The 13,587-nt window shown below is 40.0% G+C and overlaps 1 protein-coding gene across 3 annotated transcripts in view; it reads right to left on the bottom strand.

Moving 5' to 3' along the window:
* The window catches only part of LOC124170624 (ubiquitin conjugation factor E4 B), a 302,332-nt gene that overhangs the window by 255,106 nt on the left and 33,639 nt on the right, over positions 1 to 13,587 (bottom strand). For 2 of the 3 annotated variants that reach the window (XR_006867521.1, XM_046549465.1), the window contains exons 3-5: positions 5,921 to 6,183; positions 3,542 to 3,948; positions 3,215 to 3,353 (exon numbers count right to left, since the gene is read on the bottom strand). Coding sequence is in view for 2 of the 3 variants with exons in the window: in XM_046549465.1 (XP_046405421.1) it covers positions 3,215 to 3,353; positions 3,542 to 3,948; positions 5,921 to 6,183 (809 nt within the window). In the remaining variant the exon portion in view is untranslated. The remainder of the gene's footprint in view (positions 1 to 3,214; positions 3,354 to 3,541; positions 3,949 to 5,920; positions 6,184 to 13,587) is intronic. The other variant, XM_046549466.1, reaches the window with a different exon arrangement.

Raw genomic sequence — 13,587 nt, 5'->3', positions numbered from 1 at the left:
GAAAAGTGAAAAATTTCAAGCACGCGGAAACGCGACGCGTAAGTAGGAATGATGGGAAAAAGTCCGTGCGACGCATTTCTGGTTCCCCCTCCCGCCTTGTGAGATGACCTTGATCGAGGCTCTGAGCGCTGATAGGACGCAGGATGCTAGCGGGTAGCTGAGTACCTTGCTGGCTGGTAGCGCTTGGCTTAAAAAAGGTTCATTAATACTAGAGATGGGTCGAATAGCAGATTTCTCGAATTCGAATATCGAATTCGAATATTAAATCATTGCTCGAATATTCGAATACCTCGAATCTCGAATACCTCGAATAATAAATGATGAATGCTGTAATGTTTGACTCGGTTGCCTATGCAGCAGGTAACACAAGATTTTGGGGAGTAATTTTGATTTCCTTTAAATGATTCGAACAGGAATTTAGCTGATTAATGAATATTTTAATTTTATGGAAACAATTTGGCATATAATTAATTCAACTAACATCGCTTTACCCCCACTCCTGCTGCCAAGTGCTAGCTGACAATCTGAGGCATTTTGCAAAATACAAGCTCTTTTCCACCGGATTTTCTTCAATTATTTTCAGTCCATCTTTGGGAATTCTCACGAGATAAGAAGATGAATTGGAATTGCTATCAGGGAGAAACCAAATATTCTGAGAAAATATCCCTTTGTCTGGGACTGTATCAATAAAGATTTATAGCACCATTCATAAATTGAAACTTGATATACGTTTTCGGAAAAAAATACCGCATCAACTTCCGAGAAGCTCTGCTGCTCATATCGAGTTTCGCCAGAATGCTAAGTCTCCGTTGTATTTTGACATTTATTTCTTTGCGTAAAATGCTTAAATAAACTCAGAAATATGTCGTGTTTGGTCTTATTCTTTTTGAAATTACGCGCACGTTATTAATATTTCAATTCAATAAAGGTGTGACATCAATTGACGAAAGTCATTCTTAGACACCTTTTGTGCTAATAGATGACTCATGCAGCGGTTGACCTCCACAGAAATGGGGAACTTCGAAGCTGGTAGGAAAAAAAAGGTCAGTGGGGGAGAAAAGGGAGGGCCCGAAACACGTTTCTATTGTTCTCGTGTAACTTGGTATTTTTTCGAAGCTAAGGTCTTCGTAATATGATCCCTGCGCGAGCTGTTACCTTTTTTTTATTTCGAAGAAGAGGAAAGCCTCAGAGGGGGGGCTAATGCTGAATGGAGGGGGATACCGGATCTTGGGAAATGCGCTAATGTAAGTATCCCACGGTACTCACGCAGCAGTTGACCTCCAGAAATGGGGAACTTCGAAGCAGGTAGCCAGAAAAAGGTCAGTGGGTGAGAAAAGGGGGGAGGGCGTGAAACACGTTTTTATTGTTCTCGTAACTCGATATTTGTTTCGAAGCGAGGGTCTTCGTAATGCGATCCCTGCGCGAGCTGGGACCTTTTGTTTGATTTCGGAGAAGAGGAAAGCGTCAGAGTGGGTGAGGCGAGTGCTGAATGGAGGGGGATAGCGGATCGTGGGAAATGCCCTAAGGTTGCTATCCCACGGCACGGAGGTTCTCCTGGTGGGGGGAATCGGGGATTTTCGGATTTTTTCACCCGACCATTTTCGGTTCCCCTCGACGAACTCTTTTCACCGCTAAAATCCACCAATTTGATGTAATTCGACAACGTGAGTATCACGGCGCTGCGAGCACTAAATGACTACAGTTCTCTACATTTTTCCGAGTCAACTACCAACGACGTGTGTGCGACAGTGTATGACGCGAAATTCAAAGTATTCGAGGTATTCGAGGCGGTACTTTTCGCATAACTATTCGAAACCTCGAATATCGAATACTTTCTAGTATTCGAGGTATTCGAGTATTCGCGGATACTATTCGCACATCTCTAATTAATACCTTATCAAACGAAGAAAACTTTCCGACCTTAGCCAGTTTTAATAGGTGATTATTAAGACATGTTTCCCTGAGCTCTGTGCCTCATGCACGCATTGGTAACCTCAGACGATGTATAACTCCTATCCTCTCGTGTAGAAACTAGGTCCCTGTGACGTCACGTGGAGTGGAATCGCATGGGCGCCAATCTGGCCTTTTTCAATTGAGGATAAAATTTGACCCTTGCCATTCGTCTAAACCGGTATTTCAAAAACCAAATAATTTGTGTATTATGAGTACACTAATGGTGGGTAACGAATCGCAATCAATGCCTTTCGTTTCCTTTGATGAAGGAAACTACCCTATTGTCACCGTCACAGACAAAGGGATATTTTCTCAGAATATTTGGTTTCTCCCTGCTCGCAATTCAAATTCATCCGCTTATCTCGTGAGAACTTCCAAACATGGACTGAAAATAATTGAAGTAGAAGAAAATCCGGTGGAGTAGCGCGTGTATTTTGCAAAACGCCTCGGATTGTCTGCTAGCACTTGACAGTAGGAGTGGGGGTAAAGTGAGCTACCTGTTGAAAATAAGAAGTTGGATGAAACCGAGTATCAGATGGGCGTGCTGCTGAAATGGCGTTTGGTAGATAGGAATGTATACATCAGACAGAAATCCATCGTAGCAGTGTAAAAGCCGACATGGCATGCAATCATTTTTTCGCGAGGTGGTGTCCCCCCTTAGGATATTTGAAAGAGATGTTAGTTGAATCAACAATAAGCCCAAATTGTTTCCATAAAATTAAAATATTCCATTAATCAGCTAAATTCCGGTTTGAATCCTTTAAAGGAAATCTTAATTACTCGCCAAAATCCTGGGTTTCCTGCTGCACAGGCAATCTAGTCTAACATTCCCACATTCATCGTTTTTTTCGTCCCCCCTGAAAAACGATAATCGAGGTTCCACAGTATACCTTTATTTATACATTCATCAAGTGAAATAGAAAAAGAAACCTACGTTTACTATGCTTTGCGCAATTCTAGTATTCGAGGTATTCGAATATTCGAGCAATGATATAATATTAGAATTCGATTTTCGAGTTCGATAAATCTGTTATTCGATCCATCTCTAATCATTATACATAAAACAAACACCATGCACCATCAATTCTACTCTCCAACACAACAGAACATCAATGCATCTTGCAGTTTGCAATTCAAGATGCAGGTGAAAGAAAACATCATACTGAGATGAGGCTTCATGTACGCATCTTATTTTTCACGTCCCACGGTTCACTGAAAACAATTTGCACCCCTAATGTGGAAATCATAAATGTTTTTTTACCTTAGGGTTAATTCTTTCCTCATACAATGCCTTCTCATACACCTCTAAAAGTTTGGCAAAATTGTTCTCCAGGGTTTTTGGCTTATGCTCCAAGTGCACCATTACCATTGCCAATGCTAACCCAAGCCTCTCGCGGGGCCTAAAAACAAAAAATTTCATCAAGTAATAACACATGAATTATTTCTCAGCATAAGCCATAATACATAATACAAGAGGTAAATTTTTTTTTCAAATGATGATGACTCAGGGTCATTATATCATAGTAAAGCTGAGCAACCACATTGAAAGCTAAATTGAATGTAAACTCTGACTTTGATGTTTACGTACACTTCATCATCATCGTCGTCGTCATCTTTATCATCCTCTATAGCCTGTGATGCAATTTGATACAATCGACTTCGTTGGCTAAGTGGTGGTGCAGGTGCTCGGGATGTAGAAGGCTGATAGTCCCTTGAGCAGACAGGGGATGCAGGCCCTCTTGATGTAGAAGGACCTGTATAAGGAGCTGCCTCCCACCTCACAGGGCTGACATCAGGTGCTATGATCAGAATTTCATGAAATGCAACTCGAATCAGCTGCTTAATATCTAAATACTTTTTTTTGGTCTTAGTCATCAAAGCCATTACTGGTAAATATGGTCTGGTTGGTGTAGCTGTTTCTTGATCAACTGTGTAACCAAGTACCCGGATCATAAGTTCTTTGTGTTGATCCTGAATGTCTGCATCAGTTATCAACTGAAAATAGTACAATTAAAATGGATTATACAAGGAAAGCCAAACTACTGCTAATGTACATATACTTGGGTAAGTACAAAACCGAATTGAAGTACAGAGTGGACAGATGACTACGATGAATTTTACTCTCTTCTAGATTACATACCGTATTTACTTGTGTAAGCTGCGCACTTGTGAATCCCACGAATGGCCATTTTTTGGCCAGCTCATGAGGAACAAAAACTCTTAGTGCATTTTGGGTGCCGTCTAATATAGGAACTTTTGATTCATTGATAAATCGATAAATTTAACCCATAATACCATGATTAATAAATAAACAATGTCAGAAATGTTATTCCTGCAAAGGTTTCCGCGGCGATGTTCATGATGAGTGCAATTATCCGGGTTCTCACCACAGACAAACGTGGCTGGAGATCCCGGGTAACTGCAATCATCATGTCAGAAATGTGTCATATTTGGGCTCTTTGTTTTTTATATCTGGTGCACATAACTAATATTGCAACCATTCAGAGGCAAAACAGTAATTGTGGGAAGGCATTGGTTGCCATCAAAGTAGACAGTACGTGGCTCATGTTATCAGATTGTTTCAGAAATTGGGGACCAAGAATGCAGATGGCGTGAGAAAAGGGGAACTGGGGCAAAAGCCTCAAAGAAGAGAAAAGAAATCACTTCCTATTGCTCTCTGGTAACTTGAAACTTTTGCTAGATGATCGTGAACTTTCCTTCGGCGAACGAACTCTGAGCTCTGTCCCTTCCAACCACCCCCTCCACTTCCATTTTTGATTTTTTTAATGGAGAAACTACTTCCGCGTATAAAAGGCTTCTAAAAATGCCAAAAATTCACCGTGTTTGGTCTCATTTTCTTCTCAATCAAGATACCTAATCATTTGCTGAAAGTCATTGTTAGACACTTTAGGGCCCATTAGGTGACGAACGTTGCAGTTGGCCTCGAGAAAGTGGGTGGCTTTGAAGAAGTTAGGCTGAAAAGGGTCAGTTGGTGAGAAAGTGGGATGGGTGAAACACGTTTCTTTGTTCTCATGTAAGTTGATGCTTTATTGCAAATGATTTATGGTCTTCATAAGGTGAAACCTGCACAAGCCATTATCTGGGGTGTCAGAGGCTTGCTGGGTGGTCCAGGAGAGGAGGGAAACATGAAGAGGGGTGGACTGCGGACTGATAGGAGGGGGATAGCGGATTTTGGGAAATGTGCGATGTAGTTACTATCCTCCAGCCAAGGGGACTCCTTCGTGCCTACAGCGCTGAGCTTCTCCCAATGGTAGCTCCATCTCTTGGCAAAAATTCACTCTATGTGCCTGTCATGCTTAGCCTATGATTCCAACTCTTTACCTCTTGCCCAAGGACAATGAGCGGATTGCAGGGAAATAAAGATGCATATAGTAATAAGTGACAACCTTAGAGAAGATAATCCCTGCCACTGCAAAATTAATACTTTTTCATGTTTTCAATGTAGCTTTAATGTATTTGCTGAAGTGGCTACCTATCACGTGAGACATGTTACTGCATATGCTGAAGCAAACTCCGATTACAACTTAGAAAAGATTTAGGCACCACGATCATTTACGGCAGCTTATAGGATACAATGTACAAAGAGATTTGAACATATATTAGTCCTACAATGTGTCATATTCCACATGCTATAAACACGGTAATTGCTTTATATCATGGTGTTTCCTTTCTTCAAGTATCATTGTACGCCCAGACTTATATGAATGATGGTCAAAATGCTTTACAAGTTAACTAATACTCCATACTAACCAATTCACATAGATATGCTCACCAAAGCTACGGAGAAACAAACGATCGGAATTAGAGAGAAAAAGGTGCATGGCTTCTACAAGTAAATACGGTCGATTTATTCAGATATGTAGTTCTCTCTCCACCTCTCTCAATAACCCTTCCCTTTCTGACCCCGTCCACTCCCTTTACAACATGAAAAAAAAAAGGCACCAACCTTGCATCGAGCATCCACCTGCCCTGATACTTTGGATGACTTAACATCCAGGTTTCCCAAGTCTCCACCTCCATTCCTCAATGGGCACGAAAGACTGGAGCCACCCATGCACTCAGATGAGCACTCTCTACAGTCCACGCCACCATCACCACTGCACCCACACTCACTCCGTCCCCTCTTCAGGCCACAAGTCCTGCGAGCCACGGAGCACCTGGTGAGTGCCTTGGGTGGTCTCATTGGGTCATCTGAAGCCATTGGTGCTGCTGGACCAAAAGAGGAAGAAAGAATCCATTTTAAAATATGTATAAGATACTTCAGAAAAAAGTAGATAAAAAAATAGGGGAAAACCAAAGAAAGATACAGTGCTTTCGTGGAAAATCAACTGGATCCAGTTCTCGGGGGTTTCCAGCTGGGTGACAGAATCCTATGTGGAAATGAAACAAATGAATCTCGATGTACAGGGAATCAGAACATTGAAGTGGCCCAAAGAGTGAGATTTTTGGAGTGGTTGTGACAAGAACATACACACTGGATCTGTATATACTAGCGATGTATGCTGCCTGCCCCACTGCTCTAAACTTGCTCAACCTTCCTCTCAACTTCTTTCTTGCTGTTGCCCGCCATCGAATCCCCACACTCGGATATTACGCCCGTGACGCTATCCTTTCCTCCCTCAGGATATCTAACATAACAAGCCGCCGTGTCTTATCTGACCTCATGTTTCTGCATAGAATCTTCAGCGGTTCCCTACGGCCAAACGAAATTCTCCCTCTTTTCCGTTTTCATATTCCTCCTCACCCCTTACGAAACAACTCTCTGCTTCACATTCTGCGATTCCATCTTCCCATCTCTCAACGCTCTCTGTTCTACTGAATCCCCTCCTCGTTTAACTCCTTACCTTCAAAAATCCCTTCCCTGGACCTATTCTTGTGTTAACTGAACATTGGCTAACAAATGATGAAATTTATGTCCATGGTATAAATGGTTTGAAACTTGTGTCGTGCTCCTGTAGATCAAAGGCGAGAGGAGGTGGTGTGGCTATCTTTTCCAAACCCAGGGTAAGTATGTCAGCAATTGATTATAGTGACTCTATTGAAAAAGATTTTGAGTGCTCTGTAGCAGTGATGAAGGCAGATTCTAAACGTACTGCTCTGCTTGCTGTGTATAGATCCCCTTCTGCGTGTGTGTCCACTTTCCTTGACAAATTTTGAGATACTATTCAATTTATATACTCTATGGGTGTTGATAGTGTCCTTGAGATTGGTTATATTAATGTAAATATGCTTTCAAACGGTGCCTCCTCAAATGAGTTGATGAATTTATTGGACTCTTTTGGTTTAAAGTTACTGAACAATCAACCGACTCGGGTATGCTCCCAATCAGCTACCTTAATTGACTTGATTATAACTGACCTCCCACCAAATTTGCTATCCTATAGGTTAATATCTGATGAAATATCTGACCACCATGCTCTGGAAGTGAAATTATGTGTTTCAGATTGCTCTATTAAGCAAAAGGAGGTCATCCATAAACGAAACTACTGTGAGGATTCAATCCAACTTTTTTTGTCCGACTTTTCGTATGAGACATGGGAGGATGTCTATAATGCCTCAAATGTTGACAGTAAATTGAAATGTTTCCTTAATTCATTCAAAATGCTCTTTAATCATGCTTTTCCACCAAAGACTACTATTTACAATGCAACTTATAAAAAAATTAAATTCTCCCAAGACTTATTGGACATGGGAAAATATGTGCGCCAGCTACATCATCAGAGCAAATTTGTTGAATTCCTCCTTACGTAATGTCTACCTTGCGGAACTAACTAACTATAAACAGCATATACAAGAGTTCATCCAGGCTCGAAATAATAATTACATATCCTCTTCAAACAATCAGGTGAAAACAGCTTGGGATATCATCACACAACAAACAGGAAATAATAGTGAATACAGTGCAACCTCGATATAACGACACCCCACGGTGCACTAATAAACACTCGCTATAGCAAATTGTCGCTTTACCGGAGGTGGAGCAAATAATAGCCAATATACCTGTTGAGAACAGATGTACAGGAACAGGAGTGGTGCGGCGACAGATAAACATATATCCGATAAACGTAAGCATAAATCCAGACGAAAGGCGATGTTTTTTTGCATCACTAAATTTCCTTACTCAAATAACGACTAACTATTCAAACAATTTATAAGCGCCGCACTGAATAAAAATCATGCAAAGCATTGTTTTGTCAATCATTATATTTATCGAACGACAGTTTACCACATAAATTTGAGACTGAGCACTCCATTAACATCATTTCTAACATATCGCTAGCAATTACAGAGGTTAAGGAGTCTTGATGAAAGTCTTCCGGCGGTGGAACTCTCGCTATGGCGAGAGCCAACACCGAAGGGGTCTCGTATAAACGAATTATTTAACACGCTTATTATAGGGTCAATTGACGGTGCATCGGCTATCTCTCGTAATAGCGGGTGTGTCGCTATGGCCCGTACTCCCTTTAACGAGGTTCCACTGTATGTGAGTCCTTCTGTCATTAGTTTCAATAACTTACCCATCTCTGATCCGGTCACAATAGCAAATTATTTCAATGAAAAATTTAGCGGTTTCAATAACTCTAAATGTAGTCCTTCCCATCTTAAAGCGAAATATCCTACACATTCAATTTTTCTCAACCCTTCATCTCCAGCTGAAATTTTTAAAGTGATCAACTCCTTCGCTCACAAGTGGTCTGTGGGATATGATGAAATCCCAATCCCCGTTGTTAAATATTCAGCCAAATAGATTTCTGAACCATTATCTGATATCTTTAACTCATCCATTTCTCATGGTCATTTTCCATCGTGTCTGAAAACAGCAATTGTTTCTCCCATACATAAAAGAGGTCCAAGGCACGACTCAGAAAACTATTCGCGATTCCAGCCAAGGGAGACACCACCTGGCGGAGAACGCTCGAAACAGAGGAACGATGGTCATGACGCGGTAGTGCTATGAGGAATAGCGTACATGAGACCTTTACACTGTTTTATTGACTATTTACAGGGTGATACCTACTTTTTGGTTTCGAAGCAAATATTACCCTTACTTGAGGTTAAATATTCTTTAATTCTACGACCCTGTAATACCTGCAGCACAAGTGGAATTGTTTCAAAGCGAGGCGACGACTGTTGTTCCCGCACGTAGGTAGGAGCAGAAAGCTCTTGCTTAGGACGATTTTAATGGAGATACGTTGGTTTTACACGTTATAGCTATTAATATAGTGTAATAACAATTGAAAATCGTACATGTGTCAGGTTACGCAGAAAAAAGTAGAAAATTAGCTTATATCCAATGCATCAAAGTATCCGATATCCGTGATCGCGGTTTTCGACATTTTCAATAATACATACTCAATATTTACATTGCCATTATTATGAATGGGATGGTATTTGCCCGTGTTACTCTGATAAATGTGTTTTTTTCTTCTGCGCGCGATGTGCTATTGAACAATTTACCTAAAGTTGCTGAGTATAGTAACTCAAGATTGACGTTAAGTTTCAATAGCAAGGAGGATGAACCTACTGTACCATTGAACGAACGATTTTTAACAGCGTCCCACGATGTAAATTAGTAATATATGCATTATGGTAAACATTATTAGCTTATTTTGATTGATTCCAGGTGTCAATTCAGTAGTCAATTCGAAGTCATACATAGTCACAGAACATACTGCTTTCAAACAAGAAATGGACGACTTTCACCTATTCAAGGCAATGCCAAGTTTCATTTCAACTTTGAAATGTAATAGTGGGCAAAGAAACTTACAAATTTCCTGTTAGTCCCCAAATTCCTTTCCCCGTAGGCAGTTACAATAACGTTATTCAACGGATTATTATTTAACTGTGACACCCAATTTAAATTCAAAACCCAGCCAATTTCATTTGATGCTCTGTCGAATAAACATAAACTGGTGTTAATAAGATTGATATAAGTAATATTGTTTCTACAGAATATTACAAAGATAATGTTGCGGTTCCTTTCTGAGGTAACCGAACGATCAAAACTAATATTTTTAAGACAAGTACAACATATCATACTATGACATAATTCATCTAAAAATATCAGGTCATTCAGTTTCCTTCTAACCATCAGCGGTTGGATAACCAAAATATGCATTGTTTCTCTGTATGGGGTATGTTTAGTATTGAATCCACCATATTAGTTTAAAATTTGCTTTGTACCCTTTCAGTTGTAATCATTTACACTTTATAATAAGGATGCCATATAACTCTGTTAAATTCGAGAATAGGGCATACCAGTTCTGAATGAGCTTTGAGCAAATGAATGTGTTTTTGTTACTGAAAGCAGACGATTTATAAAACCTAACAGACATACGAGCCTTTTGCAAATTAGGTACCTATTAATTACACCAACTTGTATATTTTCATCTGAGGAATTATTTAAAAAATTATTAAATATAGCTAAATTGGTAGTAGTAGACATTATTTATCTGAAATCTTGCTGTTCAGTAACTCGTATGTACATATTTCAACATGGGGATAAAGAATGAAGAACTATCGTCTCCATGATTTTACCAAGAACAGGGAATCAACAGTAAAGATCCTTATGTCGTCCTTAAATTTCTAAATCATACCAAAAAATTTCATTTCCCAATGGTAAATCACATGACATAACTATTTAGTTAATTTCTTATCCGGAAATATGATAATAATATAGGTGAACACAGCAATCCACATCAGCAGGGTTCCCACTCTACCTGAACAATGAAATTCACGGCTTTTTCCAGGTTTTCACGGTTATTTTTCACGTTTTCACGGTTTTTTTTTAAGGTTTTCACGGTCTCAATTTTGCTGAATTTACGGTCCGTTAATAAGCCAACAATAAGAAAATCACTGGCCGTATATCAACAGAAAATTAACGTACGCGAAAAACGCCGTGAATGTTAACGCCGCAATGAAAAGTGATATCTGTTATGACGTGATCTATCGTTTGCAAAATTCAGGGCCGACTAAAGGACCAGCCCAACCGCGCTCTTGCCCGGACGCCGAATACCCTTCGGACCTTCTTCCGTCCGGACACTCGAGGTCCTTTTTTAATTCCTCGCTGAGCGATTGTTTTTTTCCCACGTTGTTATTACTGCACAGTAACCGAATTTCCCCCACCCCAATATTTCTTATTTAACGGAAAATATTTTATTTAAATTGATTATAGAATATAATAAATTGATTCTTTCTTACTCAGCGGAAAATATTTTATGAAAATTGTTAATAGAACATAATAAATCGAAAAACAATTTCATACAACGTATTAGCACGAATCTAAGACGATCACGATACTAAGACTACCCTCCTTTTTTGGAACTCCTCTAGGGGACATTTTTTCTTTATTAATAACGATACGATTATAAAATGAATGCGGAAAAACGATCAATGCTTAATTTTTTTTGCTAGATTGCCTATGTCCCAGGAAACGAAGGATTTTGGCGAGTAATTAAGAAATTCATTAAAGGTTTCAAAACAATATTTTAGATAATAACAGGAATAGTAGTACTTTATCAAGACACATACGTCATATTGTTGATTCGACCCATATCTCTTTCAAAATTCTGAATGTTTGCTCTCCACTCGGCATTTACACTGCTATTATGGATTTCAGTCAGATGTAAAAATTCTTATCCATCAAACACCATTTCCAGTACACATATTCACGAGAGCAATGTGCATGTTGTGCCTAAAACAACCGCATTCGCCGGTGCAGTGACTGGTTGTGAGATGGATCACGAAGGCCAAAAATAGTCAATTACTTGAATTGTTCCTGTCTAATGAATATATTTTTAATACAATTGAGGTAGTGTGTAAAGCGTGAACAATGTTGCGTTAATCGTCAGCGGCACGCCCACCTGGATCTTCGCCTTCATATCTCTACTTGTTTTCTCCAGGTAGCTCACTCTACCCCCACCCCTAACGTCATGTGCTAGCGGACAACCCAAGGCGCTCTGCAATATTCACGCGCATCTAGCCCGGATTATTTTCTTCATGTTCAATTATTTTCAGTCCATCTCTTTAAGTTCTCAATAGTTACTTCGGAGGGGCCATGGTCGGAAGACGACTAAAATTAAACTAGTGAAAATGACTTTATTAAACCCACATGGAAAACACTCGGTGGTTCGAAGTCCAGCCACCCCGGAAAGTAGGGAACCACTCGTACGAGGTGAAGTTCGGAACTGACGTATCGCCAGAGCACACTGCAGAGGGCGAAGCGTGACCATATGACTGCGCCATGAAATTTTTTACCCTAAAGATGCCCATTCTTTTCTAATTAGCGTAGCGCCAGATCAGATGAATTCGGATTGTTAGTAGGGAGAAACAAAAATCCTGAGAAGATATCCCTTCGTCAGTAACTCTGACAAGTGAGACTACTAGTAGTAGTATAGCTCGTAAATTGATAACTGATAACAACCTGGTATCATGTTTTCGGAACAAAATGCCGAATTAACTGCCGTAAGCTCAGCTACGAGGATATCGCGTTTCGCCAAAAATCACCATCGTATTTTTCCATCTATTTCCTTGCTTAAAATACGTCATGTGTGGTCTCGTTTTTTTTTAACGTGCAAATTACTAACATTTCAATCTAATAAAAGCATAATAGCAATTACTGAATATCATTGTTAGATACCTTTTGGGCTAATAGGTGATTCATGCAGCAGTTGACCTCCATAAACTGGGAACTTCGAAGCAGTTAGGCTGAAAAAGGTCAGTTGGTGAGAAGAGGGGGGAGCGCGAAACACGTTTCTATTGTTCTCGAGTAACTCGATATTTTCTTCGAAGCTAAGGTCTTCGTAATAAGATCCCTGCGCGAGCTGGGACCTGTTTTTATTTTGAAGAAGAGGAAAGCGTCAGAAGGGGGGAGGAGAATGGTGAATGGAGGGGGATAAAGGTTCTTGGGAAATGCGCTAATGTTACTTTCCCACGGCACTGAGCTTCTCCCAATGGTAGTTCCATCTCTTGGGGAGGATTCCAACTACGTGCTTGTCGTTATTAGCCATAAATTACACATTGTATTTATTTCGTCTCATTTTCGTCAAACGATGGATGCGGGAAAATTCTGCGTCGGAACCGCGATCTTCAAACGATCAATGCGAGAAACGATACTTCGGGGAACGATAGATGCGGGAAAAAATTAAATTGTCTATAAGGAACTTTATTTGGGACCAGAAACGGCAAACGATCAATGCAGGAACGATAGATCGAGGTTCCACCGTATAACATTCTTTTGAAAGCGGCAGTGTAATGACTTCTTTTCTCTGCTATCGTAATACTCTGAAACCAAAACTGAATCGATCTCTCTAATCAGAGGCAAATCATGTTCCCTTCTTACCGTTGCTCTGGGAAAAATGGAACGACTATGTAGCATAATTAATCGTAGAGGGCGTAACTTGGTGGAAATCCATAATATCACGAATACAAGGATCAAGGAAATAGCAAAGTTCTTGATCCTTGTATTCGTGAGACTATGAAGCAATTTATATCGCGACGGCATTGAGGCTTTAACGACACAAACAAACAGCATTACCTTAGATAGCACAAAGAGGAGGAACTGGATCACCACCGACAGTAAATTACTCCACACAAACTTTCCGGTTGCGACGT

The sequence above is a fragment of the Ischnura elegans genome, chromosome X (assembly GCF_921293095.1).
Source record: "Ischnura elegans chromosome X, ioIscEleg1.1, whole genome shotgun sequence".
NCBI classification, from domain to species: Eukaryota; Metazoa; Arthropoda; class Insecta; order Odonata; family Coenagrionidae; genus Ischnura; species Ischnura elegans.
The sequence above is the reverse complement of the archived record's forward strand: the minus strand, read 5'-3'. Positions and strand labels throughout refer to the sequence as shown.